Consider the following 21703-nt stretch of genomic DNA (forward strand, 5'->3'; position numbering starts at 1 on the left):
TTGGCACAATTGGATAGCCACTTGCAAAAAATTAAACTTAGACCCCCAGCTAACATCATGTACAAAGGTAAAATCCAAATGGATTAAAGACCTCGATATCAGCCCCAAAACCATAAGATATATAGAACAGCACATAGGCAAAACACTACAGGACATTACAGGCATCTTCAAGGAGGAAACTGCACTCTCCAAGCAAGTGAAAGCAGAGATTAACAGATGGGAATATATTAAGCTGAGAAGCTTCTGCACCTCAAAGGAAATAGTGCCCAGGATACAAGAGCCACCCACTGAGTGGGAGAAACTATTCACCCAATACCCATCAGATAAGGGGCTAATCTCCAAAATATACAAGGCACTGACAGAACTTTACAAGAAAAAAACATCTAACCCCATCAAAAAATGGGGAGAAGAAATGAACAGACACTTTGACAAAGAAGAAATACGCATGGCCAAAAGACACATGAAAAAATGTTCCACATCACTAATCATCAGGGAGATGCAAATCAAAACAACGATGAGATACCACCTCACACCCCAGAGAATGGCACACATCACAAAGAATGAGAATAAACAGTGTTGGCGGGGATGTGGAGAGAAAGGAACTCTTATCCACTGCTGGTGGGAATGCTGTCTAGTTCAACCTTTATGGAAAGCGATATGGAGATTCCTCCAAAAACTGGAAATCGAGCTCCCATACGATCCAGCTATACCACTCCTAGGAATATACCCTAGGAACACAAAAATACAATACAAAAACCCCTTCCTTACACCTATATTCATTGCAGCTCTATTTACCATAGCAAGACTCTGGAAACAACCAAGATGCCCTTCAACAGATGAATGGCTAAAGAAACTGTGGTACATATACACAATGGAATATTATGCAGCTGTCAGGAGAGATGAAGTCATGAAATTTTCCTATACATGGATGTACATGGAATCTATTATGCTGAGTGAAATAAGTCAGAGAGAGAGAGAAAAACGCAGAATGGTCTCACTCATCTATGGGTTTTAAGAAAAATGAAAGACACCCTTGTAATAATAATTTTCAGACACAAAAGAGAAAAGAGCTGGAAGTTGCAGCTCACCTCAGGAAGCTCACCACAAAGAGTGATGAGTTTAGTTAGAGAAATAACTACATTTTGAACTGTCCTAATATTGAGAATGTATGAGGGAAATGTAGAGCCTGTTTAGGGTACAGGCGGGGGTTGGGTGGGGAGGAGGGTGATTTGGGACTTGGGTGATGGGAATGTTGCACTGGTGATGGGTGGTGTTCCTTTTATGACTGAAACCCAAACACAATCATGTATGTAATCAAGGTGTTTAAATAAAAAAAAAAATTAAAAAAAAAAAAAAAAAAAAAGAAAATTGTCCTCTCTCATAAGAAAGTAATAAGTATTCTGAAAGTGCTTTTATACTTGTAGTTTTTATTATTTTACTTTATCTTATTCTATGAATGGTAAAACTGAGATTGCAAGATGAAAAAAAGTCTATCTACAAGGTGAAGGTTAATGATCTTATAGAAAATTAATAAATCAGTTTGATACTCTTCTATAAATTCATGGATATTTAACCTCTATAACTGAGAACTGATGCCAGATTGGTGATAGAAAAACCATTGCTATAAAAAGAAAAAACTGTTAACAAGAAATTAAGAAAATTGATAATATATTCCTTTTATGCCATGAGTCAACTATACAATACTTTACTTTCTCCTTACCTCAGTTTTCCCTGAAGCAATGAAGTTATATAAATATGTTCCATTCAGTCTTTTTTACTTAATATTTTTCCAAACAATATAAATCAGAAACAAAAAATAGTCTTGATAAAAATGTCTATAATAGCTCAGTTTGATATCCATAGATTACAGAATTTTTCTGAAAATATCTCAGAAGGTTAGGTGAATAATACTTCATTACACTTTCCTTTAACTGTGTAATCTGCCTCTTTATAATAGCCCAAATATGCAGGTAATAAATTACCAAGTCTGCATTCAACTATCAAAAATGTTAGAAAATTTAACACACTTTAAATAAGCCACTGAGTCCTTGTCTCTCTTGTAGCCAGATTTTTTTAGCTTAATGATTAAAATTTTTAGAAGCAGCTATTTAAATTTTGCTGTGAATTGTCTTATCTAAAATATTCTCAATTTTAGAGATGTCAAAGAAACAAAATTTGGTAATCTAGTATCCTATGATGCAATTGCACTGGTACTTAGGGATGGTGATGGCTAGTGCTCTTTGATATGAAAAACTAAAACCCAGGTCATAAACTTCCACTGGCAGGACACTTACAACCCACACACAGAAGCTATGTTGAAATGATGGAGCATAACAGCTCCTAAGGCGCTGTCACAGTCTATTGTCCCTATAATCTAGATATTTACAGACCCTAAATATCCTGTAACACAGTCAACCAAAACAACTCCATTGGTGCCGTTATGGCTGATCAAGTCAACAATGTTTTATTTTAAAGTGTCAAAATATGGATTTACCCAATAAAGTGAAAGATGACATGGATAAAATAAATATGTATTCATGTATATATAGAAGTGATTCTAAAAATGTTCCAAAGATACAAACACTTCCTTGTGTAGCATTTCCCCCACATTTATGATATATACATCACATGATTTTTATATATCTAAAGCTATTAAATGACCCAGAACACTCTATAATGACTACTGTGAAAAATTGACCAGATCACTGGTTAGTGGTAATATATTTATTTCTTCAGCTATATGGATTGTTGTCACTAATTAGGAGTCAAGTACTGCCCCTCAGCATTGCCTCAGATGAAGAGAGATATGTCACCTAAGTTCCCGTTCAATTTCCAGGGTAACCCTTATCCAATTTATGCTCATGTTATACGTCCCTTACCCTGACTTATACCCTCCTTATACATTTCTTACCTTAATCTCACCTCCTCTACCTAACTGAAGACTATTTTGACTGCCTCCAGCTTCTAATAAGGTTGACTAAGGTTTGGTTGAAACAATCCTTAATCCCACTTTTATCCTCTCTGTTCTTCAGTGACTGGTGTAATTCTCTATCTAATATTTGTTTTTGGAGAAATTTAAATCTTCATAAAACATATCCAAATAAGATATTGAAAAGGAATGCTTTAAAAATGTAAGTTTTTTAGGACCAGAGTGATAACACAGTAGTAGGGTGTTTGTCTTGCATGCAGCCAACCTAGACAGACTCTGATTTCTGGCATCTCATATGGTCCACCAAGCCTGCCAGTAGTGATTTCTGAGCACAGAGCCAGGAGTAGCCCTTGAGGGCCATTGGGTGTGATAAAAACAAAACAAAACAAAAAATTAAGTTTTTTTTATGATGGTAACACTAAAAACATTTCTAATATTTGAATTATGAATTATAAAGAAAAGATTTTAAAATATTACCTATGGATATTTATATTTAAGGAAACCAAAAAAATCCAAAGTAGAAATTTAAGATACAGTAAAAATTATTCTGTTTAAATTAGTTTTTACCAATATTATTTAATATTAAGTATTTACCATATTTGATCTCAGAAACAAAAGCAGTATGCTATGGAACTCATAAAAATTATGGTGAATTTTTATTTTACTATGGTGAATCCAAAGCTATCATTAGAGTGTTTGAATTATTACTCTTGACTGGGTATATATTGGTTTTAAAAACTACACCAGGCTTAAAATCAGACAGCATATATAATCAAAGGAGGGACATACTTTAGGAAGAAAATTATAATTTCATAGAATTTGTGAAAACAACATCTCCAAATAAAAAAAGGCCACTTAATTTTACTTTTTAACTTCAAAATGTAACTCTGATAAAAATCATCTACAGACATCAACATGGCACAAAATCCAGAAACATCGGGGTGCATTATGAAACAGAGATTCTCTAGTAGACAAAGGTATAAATTTTAATGCACACAGATTAGGGTGTTGCTTGACATGGTAGAGGTTGATTAATATGATTATAGTTTCACTGAACATCAATCTTTGACCAAGATAGAATTCATTACCCCCATAAAATAATCCCCCTGTTAGACCTAATCTCTGATTTGGTATTCCTATGTCAAAATGTTTACTTTCTCTGGTTCCAAAAATGGTTCTTAAAAGTTTTCACTTTGTAAATAATGAAGGGCACCAAGACCAAACAGTTATATGAACATTGAGTAGAAATAAAAAATGATCAGACTTGAACACTAAATCCAAAGCCAACTACAACAGAAACGATATCCAGTCTACAACAGGCTAGACACAGAAGGGACCACTTGAACTAGCAGCCCAGGAGGCAAAGGAGGGGCATTATGGGATGCAGGCTGGGAATAGGGGTGGAGGGAAGGTCAACATTGGTGGTGGGAGTGCCTCTGATTCAATGTCACTATGTACCTGAAATACCACTGTGAATGATTTGTAAACCACTTTGATCAAAATAAAAATTATTAATAAAAAATTGGTCATTCCACTTAATTTTTTACAGAGCCAAAGATAAGTCAAAAGAATGACTTTGTTACCTATAAAATTACAGGACGCCTTTGGTGAGTCCTGAAACCTCATTCTATTAACCATGTAACCATCTTCTCAAGTAAACCTTAAAGATGGGGTGAGGCTCTGCCTTGTCAGTTTAATGCCAAGGATTAAATACTCAACTAAATACTCAATGAAGCATGGGACACTTAGTTGATTGAATAGATTCAGAGATGGACCTGTATATGACAATTACAACCAATATATAAAAAGTTTGTAATTTAATGAGTATCAAAAGATCCACTATTTCCTCAGAGGAATTATTTCTCTCCTACCTCTTATCTAAAGCTTCACCAGGAGACTCTAGGTAAAGTCTAGGCAGGGACCCAATACTTTAAATTCCCTATCTGTATGCCTATATTTATTTATTATATATGTATCAAATCTGTCATTAATATAAATAAGCAATGTACTGAAAAGTGAGAGTAAAATCAAATGTTTAAGCACTGGTAAATCAGCATTTCCTAAGCTAAACTTCTGAATCTGTATGAGAATTTTGATCATCTATGCATTAAGAGTTCCATTAAAGTTTCATCTTAAATCTTTTCTTAGTACCTTACTCTTGCTATCCCTTGTGTGACTACAGAATATACAAATTAGTAAGAGGTTGATCCATGGTGAGCAATGGCTCTGCATCTCACTTTATTTTATTTATTTTTTTTTCATTTGTTTTTGGGTCACACCCAGCAGCACTCAGGGGTTACTTTGGTTCTATGCTCAGAAATCACTCCTGGCAGGTTCGGAGAACCATATGGGATGCTGGGGTTCAAACCACCATCCTTCTGTATACAAGGCAAATGCCTTATCTCCACTTGCAAGGGAAGAACTCTACCTGTATTATTTCTCTAGTTGACCTTTTGCTCAAAAAGCCTATCTGCTATTCTTTACCATTTCCTGGATGCTTCTCCTCCTGCTTGGATGCAGCCTGGCAGGGCTTCATGCAAATTTATACTGAGTCACTTCCTGATAGAGTCCTTATCATTCCATCCCAAGTCAATCATCTCAATACTTTGTCTTTTATAAATAGCATTGCAACAAATATAGTGTGAATATATATTTTCAAATTAATGTTTCTGCAATCTTGGAATAGATGTGAAAAATTAACCCAAATGCCCAAGCACTAATGAGTGAATAGAGAAGTTGAGGTATATGGACACATGGAATATTAATAAGCAGTAAAAAGAAGAAATCATTTTTACTATAACTTGGAAGCCAGAGGATTGTGTTAACTTAATCAGAGGAGAAAGAAAAATACTAAATGGTCTCACTCATGTATGATATATAAAATAACAAAGAAATGAAAAGCATCTAATAACTGTATTTCCTGAGACTTTGAATATAGAAAGGAGGGTAACAAGAGTAGAAGGGAGGACAGGTCTAAGAGAAAGATAGAAGAGACAAGCTACACATGACACATGGACAGTGATGGCGGGTCTTTGGCACTCTGGTGGTATTGGAGGGCCAGTAATTATGCTTACCACAAGCATTAACCTAAATACTATTATAACTCTGTTACTTCAATGAAAAGGTTTATATAAGAAATATAATATACAAAATAATCATATCATCATCTTGTAAATCTCTATTCTTTTAACTTGCTTCTATTTGTTGTTTGTTTGTTTGTTTGTGTTTTGGGCCACACCCGGTGATGCTCAGGGGTTATTCCTGGCTATGTGCTCAGAAATCACTCTTGGCTTGGGGGACCATATGGGACGCCAGGGGATCAAATTGTGGTCCATCCTAGGCTAGCGCATGTTATTCAATCTTTTATTTCTTCTTTATCTATGTTCCCTTATCAGAATGCAAACTCTATGAAAACGGGTCTTTTGCCTGATCTGTTCACTATTGTATTTCCAGTGCTTACAACACTTATTTATAGCTTGACTTATGCTTTGCCTTGGATAATAGAAAAACAGCAATAGATTTAATGGTGAATCATAGTAAAATATTAGCCTTTATCATAAGTATATTTCTCATTTTTAATTATACTCTTATTTTTACAAGAATATTCTTATTTATTTTCCTATAATTAAATCATATTTTCTTTATTATAAAATTTTACTAAATCTTTCTAAATGTAAAGACACCAATAGGCAAGTATATTGGGTATTTATTGTGGAAGAGTTTATACAAAGTGGGCATGGGTATTCTTATTAATCAGTAGTTATGCTTGAATTTAATATAAAATGAATCTAAGCTAGAAGCCCAAATGTGTAACAAAAGTGATGCTTAAAATCATGGAAAGAATTACATAAAAGTGGGCAGATGAGTGTGCAGCAGAGCTAGTGAAGAAAGCAAGCAAGTTTTACCTTTTCATTCCTGCAGTTATTCAGTCCCATATTATTCATGGAGGACAGTTTACCATCAACGCCATGTGGCTGTTGCTGTTGTTGCTCCCTCTGGATCTGTTCTCGCATTTTTCGAGCCTCCTGAATGGCTTTCATCACTGTATCCTGATCTCCAAACAATGCAGGAGAGTTGAGACTGGACAGGATATCTGAATACATAGGATGCACTGTTAGAGGCTTGTGATATTAAACAAAACACACACACATATCATCATCACCCTGAGGAAACTTAATAGTAAGAAAACTAAATTCCAGTAGTATAAAGGCACTTAAGGGTTAAAGAACTTGCTTAAATCCTGCTGACCCTGGTGCAATTCTTTGGCAACACAAATGGTCTCCTGAACTATGTCAGGGGTCACTTCTATACACACAGCCAGGAATATTCCCTGAGTATTTCCAGGTGATTATAACCCTTTCTTTTTTATAGAAGTCTTTTTGCAAATTTTTTTATCCTCCAAAAGGAAAAAAAACTTATAATAATAACAACAAATATTGAACATAGTAAACTAGGGCAAACACCAGGCTTAGGGTATTTTGTTCATTTAGTTTTTACCTTTTACAGAAATATCTCAGTTTTTCAGTGTTATGATATGTGTCAACCCACTTCCTCATACATCAAAGTTTTTAGATTCTAATTGTGTTCATAGTTGTATTTATTTGGGCTGTACCTAACAATTAGTGAGGTGAGGATAGGGTAGAGTGTACAGAGATAATTTTTAGGCTACTCTGTGTATTTGGTAGATAAATTCAGGAAAACTATTTCTTCCAAGTAGAAAATAAAACAAACACAAACTCCATGTGTCCTGTAGTGACAACTGTAGCTGTGTGTGCACATGTCCACTGCAGGAGAGAGGGGGCGGAAAGGCATATGCCATACTCTTCATTCCACAATCACTGGCTGGTTAATGAGGCAACAGTCATCATGCTGCCTCAGTTATTTACCAAGAGAATGACAACCCATTCACTACCCTCAATGGGAACACCCACTGCTCTCAGCTTTGTGAAAGTGAGAGACTGGATTATGGGAATGGTTTTCACATAAGTACAAATAAGTGAGAATAAGTACTACATTCTCTGCAACACCAACAAAACTTTCAGAATGAAAAGGAATAATTTTCCTATCCATATCTTATACTTTACTGTTGGTTAAATTAATACTTGAGATAAACTTTCTAAATTTAGATGAAAAAAAGGCATTGCTTGCTGGCTGAGAGATTTCAACTATTGTGGTCAAATTTAATATGACCCTCGTGTTTGTAACCTGCAATGAGCATTTCGAAGCATGTGGTATGTGTCTATGTGTGCATGTGTGTAAATGTTTGGATGCACCACATCCGCACAAGACAGAGGAAACCACACTATGTCAGTCTCACCCTATGTGTGTCTCTAATTTGTAATATAATGCGCACATTTGAATTTGAAGCCACCAATGTCACTAAAATATTTTGAAAGTCAATGACTTCTGAGCATATGCAAGATATATAATTTTCTCTAGGATTTTCTCAAAGAAACACTTTATCCATTTATATCTAATAGTGTCAGGACAGGAGTACTATGATTTTGGACCACATCTTCCTTTTTCATGATCTAAAATACATACTTTGAGGAAGTATAAACTCCTAAAAAGCAGTCTATGACACAGTTATCATTGTTCCTTATGATGGTCAGAATAACAAATTAATGCTTTTCAACCAAAATTCAAAAGTGAATAAGAGGTAGGCCTTTTGCAAGGACATGTGAACATATTGGCCTGGATTTTTTCTTATCTCATAATTTGCAACACTGTCAGTAATATTCACAAACTGGATAGTATTTAATAATCTTCCTATAGGATCCCACAGACTTGGGTTAAAAACTTCCAGGACCCTGAAAGAGACATCCTGACTCAAATGGAGAAGAGGCTGCTTTATCAATGTTCAGGTCTCAGATTTCAATGTAGACTTATATCTCACAATCAGAAGGTTCACATACTTGGCACAAGCCAATAAATTCCAAGTATAATTTAAAAAAAAAAGAGCACTGAGTTCTATGGATGAGGATGTGGGTCGTGGTCCTTTTAATTAACAGCATTATCACCATGGGCAAGTCATTTCATATTTAAGAATACAATTTAACTTTACTTCAATGAGGGTATTAATGTACCACATAATATAAGATTACTGTGAAAACAATGAGATCAAAGGCAAAATATTTTTCAACAGCAATGACAATGCTTAACCATCCCTTATTATAATCTACATTTTCTACTCTATGTCTCAATGTACAAGGAAGACAACATGGTTTTTACTCCTTATATCTTTGAATTTATGTTTTAATTTTAAATTAAGGGGCAGAGATTCAAATATAATAATAATATGTTAATAGAACTCTGAGATTGATAAAGACTTCCATATTTCTTTCATCCCACATACTGATGTAAAAATATTGATGCTCACAGTCAAATATTTTAAAATTATATTCATTCTAGATGCCATACAGAGTTTAGTATTTTAAATATATTTTTTCTTTTAGAATACTCACAACAATTAATGTGCTGGGAAACCTATATTCTACTTACAGAATTTGACAAAATGAGTTCATATTTCATAAAGACCTTCCCATGTCAAGGGACTTGTCTAATAAATGAAGACTTTTAGTCCAGTCTATCTATGGTTAAAACCCTTGTTTCCCTCCCTATCATACTTCTCTCAAGTTTCATGGATACTCATGTTTGCCTAGAGTTACTTCAAAGTGCTAAACAAGAAGAGACATTCTTAAGTCTCTGATTTGTTGAATATAACTCATCAGTAACTTAAAAAAAAACTCTTCCCAGAAGACTTTATATTATAAACTTTTCTGAAAGTTCTAATCAAATTAGATTATGGCTCAGTAGGAAATGCTTTACTTTTTTATTTGCTTAAAAATCTTTTACAGTTTTACTTGGTCTTGTTTGTTTTGTTTTATGAAGAAATGCTTTGAAAACCATCAGTTATCACTAAACAGATTTGTTTGCTTTTACCTAATTCATAAGTCTCTTCCAGGTGATGACCTTTCCATTTACCTAAAGAGGATCCTCTTCCCAGGCTTCCTCCGATGGGGCTGGGGATGCTGCTTTTGTTGGGCAGGTTGACAGGGCTGGTTTTGCTAGCTGGGAAGAGGCTCTGGGTGGGAGAAGTTGGGGACTTTACAGGTTCAGCTGTCTTAGGTCGGGAGGAGAGATTCAGCGGCTGTGCTGCTGCTTCATCCTACAAGAGTTTAACATAAATAATTATTTTTTAAAAGACAAATGAAGCACATTATCACTTGGTAAGCCACAGTTATTTTACACCTCAGAGACAATGCTACATTCTCCTACAATAATAACAAAAGAAGCTAATTATCTACCTCCTTGAAGATTCATCGGAAGGAAACCTCATTAATTTCTCTGTGTTATGCTTCTATTTACATTAACTGTGTAGTTGGATCATTCTTTTTGCCAAATTAAAATCTGAATTAGCTCACATTACAGCTTAATTTCCTAATGTGTTTTCAGGGATCTAAATTAACCTAGGGCATTTACAAAGAATTATTTAAAATTTCAGCAGCTCTGTAGTGCTTTTGTGTGATTTTCTATGAAAAGTTCCTGAAACTATAAATAGACTCTGCCGCTAATTTTTTAATATATATTTTAAATCAAACAATTGCAAGTACTTTCAAAACGGAAACAGAGAAAGCCTTCTTCTGATCTCCCCAGGAGCCTCATGCCACATGCAGGCTTATATGTGGCTTTCTGGGTGTGGGCACTCTTCATGGTCTATATTCTGGTCTCTATTCATGTTTAAAATTAATTTTTACAAAGAAAAAACACGGAGTGTAATTATGTGTTATATCCCATGCCATATGCAATTTATTTTTAATGTTAAAAAGTGATGTCTCTTTATATTCTCTACTACCTATATTTACAGAGTCTATTTTAAGATGCTTATCCTCTCATGAACACATTATCCAAATATCTAGCTTAAACTGCAGTTTAGCTGGGAGCTTAAAAGCTAAGCTTCCTGTCTCTATTCTAGCTCATTTGCCCCACCTTTAAAATACCCCTAACACTTCTGTCTTTGCAGAAATTTAATTGTAATATGAGTGAATTAATTTAAATGTTCCATTTTAACATGTACATTATTGTAATCTATGAAAAAAATTGTCAAGAAATGTTAATTTTTTCTTGTTTCTGAGAAAGCAAACGGTGAACCTGCTTTACTGTCATTGCTTTTAAACTCAGAGGGAAGTTTTGAAATGAAACATTCTTCCTCATAGCAAACATTTGAACTGTCTGGGATTCCATTTCATCTGTAAAAAAAAAAGTCAGATTCTGATTTCTAAGGTCTCTTCCAGTACATTTATTTGAGGTAAATGTCACTGTTCTGAAGGAATAATGTGTCCGAAAACAATCCTTAGGGAGAAATATTATAAGTAATATGTACAGAGGAGCAATTATATTCCAAGTTTTGTGCTAAACAGTTATGCATGTTTTAGTTCATTTGACTATTAATGACTTAAGGTTAGGCGATATTACTGTTCATTTACACAGGAAAACAAAAGGAGTGATAAAATTCTTGTCTAACATCATACACAAAAGGACAAAATTTGAACTTTATAAGATTGCAAAAGAAAACAATTTTGATAAACTCATGATGCCATTGTTTGTTTTGAATTTCTGTAGAATCAGGAAATTGAATCAGGGGGCCATTGTGTTAAATTACTTTTAATTGTATCTAGACATTACTTCAAGAAAGATTTGTCCACTATGAATTTCAAAATGACCAGGTCTATTTAATTTCCTTTGCTCTGGATGCAGCAGTCTCTTAACTTATATTTAAATAATAGTGAGTGATAAGTTAGTTTTAATTTTTTCTGTGTTTTTAGGTGAGGATTTTTTGAGCTTCATACATATGTGAGTTTACATTTTTTTTTAATTTGGAAAACTTTTAGCCATTACACTTTAACATACATTTTTTTATTCCTAGTTTCACGGGGGTCAGTTGTATATATTAGGCACACAGTTTTAACCAGTCTATGTATTTTCATGTTAGGTTTGTTCTTGTTATTAAACTCTCCTGTCAACAATGCTACTTAGAATGGGAAGTACTCACTAAATTCTAATCAAGTCCTTAGCACTTTGTGAACCTTAAAATTATTGCAATCATTGTTCAAGTTACATTTTTTTTTTATCATCAACATACAGCGTTCTCACATAGCTGATCAGTACAGCTAAAGAGAGGAAGACACCTAAACACTATCTACTTTAGGATACTACCTCATAAATGCTGGCTATGCTTCCTTAAATTTTAAACCCTGCCATTTTAATCAGAAAGACAAATACTTCTCTGTTCCATCTAGTCATGCACCCTGAACTAATGCCTAAAAACTGTCTTTAGACAGTAAGTTGGAACAACTCTAGTACTTGCCTCTCTTGTTAAATTTGTCACACTGATCACTTTCCTGTGTGTTCCTCTGGTAACTGTCTGAAAACCATCGTTTATTTTTTTTTCCTGCATTTTATTTATTTAGTGTAGAAGAGTAAATCGGATTTTTATTCCTCCATCATAGTATAAAGTAGAAACCCTCTGTTATTTTCTCGGGCTCTTGATCATCATTCCACTAGATATTTTAAACAAAACTACTATTATAATCACTGTTGTCTTTCTTCATTGCCATTAAAGCACATAATCACCATTTTTATCACTATATCCATGAATTACTATATATTAGAGGATATGTCTTCTCATTTAAGACCTACAATAATATTAACTATTATTTCACATAGAATACTAAGGCTATACAAATTAAAGTAACTTGACCAAGAAGATACAGCTGGTAAAACTGACACATTTCGAAAAGTACATTCTAACTTCTGATTTTAATAACTATAGTAGATACAAACTTTATGAGGAAGAAAAAAGAGATAGTGAGAATATACATGTATATATTTATATAATTGCCTTTAGCAAACTATGTCCTGTGTAATGTTGCATGTGTCATGTTTCTTAAACATGAAAAGCAAGAACTATAGCAACGTTAGATTTCTTCATAATTATAATTTTGTTAATTAGCAAATTATGAGATCACTTGCAGAAATTCAACAATAGCAGATAGGAGGTTTTTAATTTAAAACATTTGCTTTATATATTGCTATAAATATTTTACCCACCATACAATAAACTTTCTATTAATTATAAAATGCTTCCTTTGTCATTAACATAAAATATAGTGGAGTCAAATTATATAAACAACTCCCTAAGAATTTACATGTGGTCAAGTGAGTAATAAAATTCAGTTGGCCCACAAAGCTAAAATAGTAAAAAGCAGATATAAACTTGAATTTAACCAGGGAACATTTTACTCATCTTACTAAAGGCTTGGTTTTTTGGTTAAATTCCATTTGGCCAACTTATTAAATAACTTTGTTTTTTTAATTTTTTTTGTTTGTTTTGGGTCATACCTGGCAGAACTCAGGGGCTTCTCCTGGCTCTACATTCAGAAATCACCCCTGGCACGCTGGGAGACCATATGGGATGCTGGGATTTGAACCACTGTCCTTCTGCATGCAAGGCAAATGCCTTACCACTGTGCTATCTCTCTGGCCTCTTACATAACCTTTTCGTGTTAAAATGCCTAATATTCAATAGTTGAAGTCACTGATGTTTTGTATACTCATCTTCTAACTACTGTAATTAAAGAAAGTACATTAGTTTGAGCTGTAGTATTCTGAGACATATTCACAAACAGAAACTAAAACATGAAATAGGCAGGCTATTGATAAAGTAGAAGTATCCTACTAATGTGAACTCTATATTTTGATTTAAGTATTGCTATATCTAAACAACAAAACATAAAATTTATTTCTTTGAATCAAATCAATAAAGAAAATTTATTTTTGAAAGCATTGGGTAACTTTAATTCATTTTATTTGTGGGCCATAGACAGAACTCTTAATGATGAATGTAATTTTGTCTTTAATATTTGGAATCAACATTTTTAAAAATTTGTTTGAATTCTCAAATTTTTTCAATTTTGAGAAAATAAAACAATGTCACTAACATTGTAGCACTCAATTGTTTTTTGATGGCTTTAGGTGTTACCTTTGTGAAGATTTAAAAAATTCAGTTTGTCCAAATTGAGGACCCTGGGAACATTCTTGAAATAGTTACATCAAACATACAAATAAATGGTTTCTTATAAAATGTCTGAATTTGCCATTTCAAGAAGAAAAGTAAAGTCAATCATAAAAAAACCAACCAATGCTACCCAAAGGTATCAGATATATTATAGAATTGGGCAATTTATTCATTTCCCTGTGTTGACAAGTAATTCTTAACTGCCCACTTTTAAGGCATAGAAAATCAGTAAATATATTTTTAACTTTCTAGTCAATACTGGTCTATGTTAATGTATTCTATTAAAATGATATAACAATAAAACAATCAAATAATGATATTTCTCATGGTTCATGGTTCACACGTACAACAATTTTTTAAAAAGAGTTCTTTTCCACAAATGATAGAAATCTGTATTCGGTTATTTTTTGTCCCTGTTAATTCTTAAATTTGAGATTCTCTTCTGCTATGAGGCTGACTCCCCACCTGCTTAAAGAAGATGGAGAGAAGAATCACAAATCTATGACAAAGATTGGTAATAAAATCATGGCCATTTTTGCCAATGAACATTCAAAAATAAAACTAGAATCCAAAGGGAGAAAAACTCTTGAAAAGTTAGTTTGCACAATATGGTACTATTGTTATCGAAAGGGAAACACCTGTTTCTCTGTGCTCAATCATGAAATTTACCACAAAGAAGAGAATTTTGGGGTTCCTTTATGTTGCCATGCTTCCTACTGTTTAGTCCCAGCACGGTCCTGTTCACTGTCTTTCTTATGAAGCTATTTTCCAAATGGAAGCCACAATCCTGCAAAGCAAGTACCTTAACTTGAGTTACAGGGCTGGTCCCCCTCTTTTCATTTTTTATCCCAGTAGGTGAGACTGCCCCTGCTGTGTTTGGTGGCTGTGGAGTTGATGGCATCTTTGCTCCAGGTGACACCTGCATGCTGGCCAGCTGAGCGGCATAGAGCTGCTGCAAAAGAGAGAAGACAAACATTATCTCTCTAAACGCAGCTGAAAAGGAGTTAAAAAAAATCTCACCATATTGTTAGATAGCTATTTCTCTGAAAGCCTTGTAATTTCTCTTTCACTATATTTTTAAAGAAAAAAATATAAGAGACAACCAAGTAATATGAGAGTAAGAGTTGGTATAGTTGTCGTCATTCTATTCCTGCTCTTTCCAGCAATTGCTTTATGACCCCAATCAAAGAACCGGAAGATTCCAGAAATGAACACAAATAGACATATGTTGATATCATAGCTTTGAGTCTTTCAATAGAGTCTACAATATTTATTAAGAATTATTTAAATGTATGATTGTCAATACATATGATTTTAATATTCATGAACTAAGAAACTGATCAAAACTTTTTTTTGGAATAGCTGAAAAACAGCATTCTTGTTCAATACTGGCCAAGTTTCTCAGGGAGATGCTGATTTTTCTGGATAAATGCAATGCCAGAAAGATCCCCAGGGCCCACTGGCAGTCACTTTTTTTTTCTTATGGTCTTATATTTAGGCAATATACAAGAGTTTCTAAGAGAACTTGTCAGAGTTGTGACTAAAAAAATCAAGTTTTTACCCCCTGGAACAGGATAAGAAACATTTAACTCTCAACTCAGTAGTGGATTAATTTGGCAAAAAAAGAGTAACATAATAGATAACCTGTTATGATTAAACCATAATTCTTATTCCTCAATCTTCAACTACTTAATGCTTTAAAAATCCACTCAAATATTTTTCTTTCTTATCAATCAAATTATCTTGCTAGTCATATTCGTCTTCCAATAATTAGAAAACTTCCTAGTTTGTCAACCATGAGGAAAATAGCTCAAAGTTTGCCATATTAGTAGGGGAGAAAAAACAGGTGGTTTGTATGTAATTTCCAGCATTACTATCATTCAAATGGACAAATAAAAAAAATTACAGTAATCAAAAACAGACCTTTCAGCACATGTAATTAAATGAAGGCTTAATAAAGAATAATTTGCAAGAGCCAGATGTGCTTATGTCATGATTGTTGCTTTCTTTGGAACAATTTTTCTAATATAACAAGCCTCTAAAGAAATTAAAGTTTCATAATTCTGTATATGTGATGACTCAGTGGCAAAAATAATTCACAAGTTATAGTCAAACTGCTAGAATTTAGGAAAGGGTGAGGCTGTATTTTTGCTTCCTCTTTACTCTCATATATCCCTTTACTTTAAAATTCAGCTATATTCTCCAAAAGTGGGGGTGGTAAGTATAACTTCTGAAAAAGACCTGTTTGAATTAAACTCATGAAGAAAGGTTTATGCCAAATGGGGTGAAGATGGCTACAAGTCTAAAGGGCTATTCACATGGTGGCTGGTGGTATGACCAATGCAGTCTACTAGTGAGTGTTACAGTCTATTACAGAGGGAAAAGTTCTTAGATATCATATGTGCCTTCATTTTACCTCAGTAATTTACAAGATCAAAGGAAAGTCAATTTTACTCTGATCTTGAGTTCTTCAATTTTACTCAGTCCTGAGCCCTTTAAGAAATTTCAACTGGTGAAAAGGAAGGGAAAAATCTATATTTTTCAAAGCTTATTAAATTAAAGAGTCCTTCAAGGGGAGAGCAAAATGTTAGTACAGTAGGTAGGAATCTTGTACTGCACAAGGTCAACCTTGTATTTATGTAAAGACTCCTATATGGTCTACCCTGCCCCACCAGGAGTGATTTCTAAATGCAGAGCCAGTACTATGTCTTGAGCACCACTAGATGTGGCCCACAAATAAATAAACAAAAGGGCAAAACCAAAAGTGTATTTATTGGGGCCAAAGAGATAGTACAGTGAGTAGGATGCTTGCTTTGCATAAATTTGAACCAATTTTATTTCTAGTACAACATATGGTCACCTAAACCACCAAAAGTCATCCCTGAAGAAATTCTGGGTACTGCTGGGTGTGGCCCCCACAAAAAATATTCTTCAAGATGACTGAGTAATATATGTCTAAAGTTATAGTCCAGTGGGAAAGTAGTTTGCCTTGCATTTGGCTGAACCAGGTTCAACCCATAGTACCCCATTTGTTCTTCAAGTCTTTTAGTGATTGCTTATTGCAGAGCCAGGAGTAAGACATGAGCACCACCTTTGTGAATCCCTATCTAAAAAAAAAAAAAAAAACAAGATGAGGGAATACTATAGTTGTTCCTTAGAAAGAGCATTAAATGATTCCTTTAAAACTTTGATAGTGTGCTCACTTCAGCAGCACATATACTAAAATTGGAATGATACAGAGAAGATTAGCATGGCCCCTGAGCAAGAATGACATGCAAATTCGTGAAGCGTTCCACATTAAAAAAAAAAACTTTGATAGTAATTCTCCTGTTATTTCTTTCCAATTATAACAAAGACAAGTTTCATAAACTTTGAAATTCTTTAAAATACTAATTCATATAAAAGAGGATATGCAGAAATGAAGGCATATACCCTGCTCATGGATAAGGAAGATTAACATTAAAATGGCAATACTTCCCAAGGCATTGTACAGTTTTTTTTTTTTTTTTTTTTTTTTTTTGGTTTTTGGGTCTCACCCGGCAGTGCTCAGGGGTTACTCCTGGCTCCAGGCTCAGAAGTCGCTCCTGGCAAGCATGGGGGACCATATGGGACGCCGGGATTCGAACCGATGACCTTCTGCATGAGAGGCAAACGCCTTACCTCCATGCTATCTCTCCGGCCCCGGCATTGTACAGTTTTAATGCAATACCTTTAAGGATATCAATAACATTCTTCAAAGAATTGGGTCAAACACTCCTAAAATTCATCTGGAACAATAAACACCCAAGAATAGCTAGAGCAATCCTTGGGAAAAGGAATATGGGCGGCATCACTTTTCCCAACTTTAAATTGTATTACAAAGCAATAATCATTAAAAACAGCATGGTATTGGAATAAAGATAGACCCTCAGATCAGTGAAATAGACTAGACTAGAGTATTCAGAGAATGATCCCCATATATATAATCAATTAATCTTTGATAAAGGGGTAAAAATGCAAAATGGAGCAAGAAAAGCCTCTTCAACAAGTGATGTTGGGACAACTGGTCAGCCACTTGCAAAAAATGGAATTCAGACTTCCAGCTAACACCATGCACCAAGGTCAAATGCAAATGAATTAAAGACCTTGATATCAGACCTGAAACCATAAGGTATATAGAACAACATGTAGGTAAAATACTCCAGGACATTGAAACTAAAGGCATCTTCAAGAAAGAAACAGCACTCTCCAAACAAGTTGAAGCAGAGATACACAAATGGGACTATATTAATCTGTGAAGCTTCTGTACCTCAAAGGAAATAGTGCCTAGGATACAAAAGCCACTCACAGAATGGGAGAAGCTATTCACCCAATACCCATCAGATAAGGGGCTAATATCTAAGATATACAAGGTACTAACAGAACTTAACCAGAAAAAAACATATAACCCCATAAAAAATGGGGAGAAGAAATGAACACACACTTTGTCAAAGAAGAAATATAAATGATCAAAAGGCACATAAAAAATGCTCTACATCACTAAACATCAGGGAGATGCAAATCAAAACAACAATATATACCATCTCACATCATAGAGACCTGCACACATCACAGAGAACAAGAACAATCAGTGCTGGTGGGGATGTGGAGAGAAAGGAACTCTCATTCACTCCTGGTGGGAATGCTGTCTAGTCCAGCCCTTATGGAGATTCCTAAAACAACTGGAAATTGAGCTCCCAGCTATACCACTCTTAGGGATATACCCTAGGAATACAAAATTACAATACAAAAGTCCCTTCCTCACACCTATATTTATCACAGCACTTTTTACAATAGCCAGACTCTGGAAACAACCAAGATGCCCTTCAACAGATGAATGGCTAAAGAAACCGTGGTACATATACACAATGGAATATTATGCAGCCTTCAGAAGATGAAGTCATGAAATTTTTTTATACCTGGATGTACATGGAATCTATTATGCTGAGTGAAATTAGTCAGAGTGAGAGAGAGACACAGAATAGTATCACTCATCTATGGGTTTTAAGAAAAAGTGAAGACATTGAAATAATTCCTAGAGGTGAGGGCCAGAAGGACCAGCTCAAGATATGAAGCTCACCACAAAGAGTGATAACTATGCTGAGAACTATTATAACAATGTCAGTGAGTGAGAGATGTAGAAAGCCTACCTCAAATACAGGAGGCAGGTGGAGGAGGGAAGAGATGGGGACATTGGTGAAGGTTGCATGGTGAAGAACAGTGTTCTTGTTATGACTAAAACCCAACTACAATTATGTTTGTAATCATGGTGCTTAAAGAAATTATTTTAAGTAATTTTTAGTAGGAAATTTTTAATTCTTAAATACTTTTTTTATTGTTTTTGTTTTGGGGCCACACCCAGTAATGCTCAGGGATTACTCCTGGCAGGAATGGGGGACCATATATGATGCTGAGATTTGAACCAACATCGGTCCTGCCTTGTAAGGCAAAAGTCCTACTGCTGTGATTTCTCTCTGGCCCCTCTTAAATTCTTAATTAATTTTTTTTTTAGTTTTTTTTTGGGGGGTCACACCTGGCTGTGCTCAGGGGTTACTCCTGGCTGTCTGCTCAGAAATAGCTCGTGGCAGGCACAGGGGACCATATGGGACACCGGGATTCGAACCAACCTGGTCCTGGATCGGCTGCTTGCAAGGCAAATGCTGCTGTGCTATCTCTCCGGGCCCAATTTTTAAATTCTTAATTAATTCATCACTTAAATGCTTAAATTCCAATTTTAAGCAATAAGTGTAGAATGGCAGGATTTGTTGCTTTTCAATCTAATTTTTAAATTTTATAGCTATTTCTAAATATTTATCCTTTTTTGATATAATTCAAGGTATAAGTTATTCAAATAAACAATTTTATAGTTAGAAAATGATTTTGAAAATGAATGGTTAAACTCTATTACCTAAGGATCTACAAAAATGTGATTTTATCTAGGAGTCACAGATCAGTATGTTCATGGATGTAATGATGAAAATAATTAATACATATTTACAACAAAGCTGAAGTTAAAAAAATAACAACTTTTAGAAAGCTTAATCAAAGTCCCATAAACCCTTAAACTTGGATGATGACTTCTGTAAATATAAAAGTTTTCTACTTTCATTTAAAAAATGTTTAGTGGCTGGGATATTGAGTTGTTTCTTTATCCAAAATATAGAAAGGGAATGCAGTAAATATATGTAAAATTAAACATTGCTTGTAAACCAAAACGACAAATACAGAATGATCTCACTTATCTTGGTATATAGAAAAACTGGACAGGGAAATATAATATGTGGGAATACCTAGATAACAATTGACTCCAAAAAATAAAGAAGAGAAGAGGAGGACAGAGAAGAAAGGAAGAGGATGAGAAAGGGAGAACAGGGATTAGAGGCCTATGGTATAACGGTGATAGGAGGGTAAAACTATATATCCAATATTAGACTCAACCACGTATCTAAACTACAATTACCAAACTTTAAAATATGCCTGTCAGGCCAGACACCACAAAAGGACCTACAGGAGAGTAAAAGTGCTTGTACGGAGCCTATAGTTATTCCTATGACAGTATGCTTCAAGGGTGGAGAAACACTGTATCTCTTAGGCCAAGGGAATTCCGTTTCTAATCTCCCCGATATTTACTGTGCCTATGCAAAGCACAATTTTTTTTTGTTATTGCTGCTGTTGTTTGTTTTCCTCTTTTTTTTTTGCTTTGTTTTGTTTTTTATTTCCAGATGTGGCTATTGCTTGGATGTTGTCTATTGCTGTGGTGTTTTTCGAGTATTTTTGATTGATTTTTTTTTTTTTTGGTCTTTGTGGATTTTTTTTTGTATTGTTGTTATGTTTTTCTTCCTTTTCCCCTAGCTTCTCTAAAATTGATATTTATAGGCTCTAGAAGGACGCCTGTTTTTTGCTTTTTTTCTTTTTCCTTCAAGCAGAACCACGTAATTTGAATCATCTTGTTCTGCCTTATAAATTGAGGGGGAAATAATGGATGTTACCAGTCGTATGAACATTGAGTAGAAATAAAAAAATGATCACACTTAAACACCAAATTCAAAGTCAACAACAACAGAATCAATACCCAATCTACAACAAGCTAGACACAGAGGAAACCAGTTAGACTAGCAGCCTAGGGGGCAAAGGAGGGGGATATGGGATGCATGCTGGGAGCAGGGGTGGAAGGAAAACAACATTGGTGGTGGGAATGCCCCTGATTCAATGTCACTGTGTACCTAAAATATTATTGTGAAAGATTTGTAATCCATTTTGGTCAAAATAAAAATTATTTTTAAAAAATATGCCTGTCAAGGTGATAGGCAGCGAGGGCTTGAACGGGCATGGATACACTGGTGGAAGAAGCTGACACTGGTGATGGGATTGGTAATTCTAAAAAGAAAAAGAAATTGTAATGAGCTCTAAGTAGAAAAAAAAAAGGTTAATTTTTGGTAAAGTTATTAAAAGTTCAAGATGGGAGGATTCTTGAGTGAGCATGAAGCATTATGAGAAGATGCTAGAAATAGTAAGGTTAAGGCCACATTTATATTTGACTAAAAGTACTTAAAATAAGTTGTTTCTAAAAATTAAGAGTATATGTAGCAGTGGTTGATGGAGTAGTTGATGTAGTAGATGGAGCAATTAACTAAAATCAAGATACAAGATTTGTTTCAAAAAACTCATTAACTAATTAT

General features: G+C 34.4%; 1 protein-coding gene and 1 non-coding gene across 2 annotated transcripts in view; one reads left to right on the forward strand and one right to left on the reverse strand.

Annotated features, from left to right (window-relative positions):
- Positions 1-21703, reverse strand: part of SOX6 (SRY-box transcription factor 6) — a 558762-nt gene that overhangs the window by 66616 nt on the left and 470443 nt on the right. The window contains exons 12-14 of the mRNA XM_049781120.1: positions 14809-14958; positions 9872-10097; positions 6835-7022 (exon numbers count right to left, since the gene is read on the reverse strand). Coding sequence (XP_049637077.1) covers positions 6835-7022; positions 9872-10097; positions 14809-14958 — 564 coding nt within the window. The remainder of the gene's footprint in view (positions 1-6834; positions 7023-9871; positions 10098-14808; positions 14959-21703) is intronic.
- Positions 17202-17308, forward strand: LOC126019821 (U6 spliceosomal RNA). The gene has a single exon (XR_007499442.1). It is a non-coding gene; the product is annotated as a U6 spliceosomal RNA (small nuclear RNA).

This window comes from Suncus etruscus, chromosome 9 (assembly GCF_024139225.1).
Source record: "Suncus etruscus isolate mSunEtr1 chromosome 9, mSunEtr1.pri.cur, whole genome shotgun sequence".
Classification (NCBI taxonomy): Eukaryota; Metazoa; Chordata; class Mammalia; order Eulipotyphla; family Soricidae; genus Suncus; species Suncus etruscus.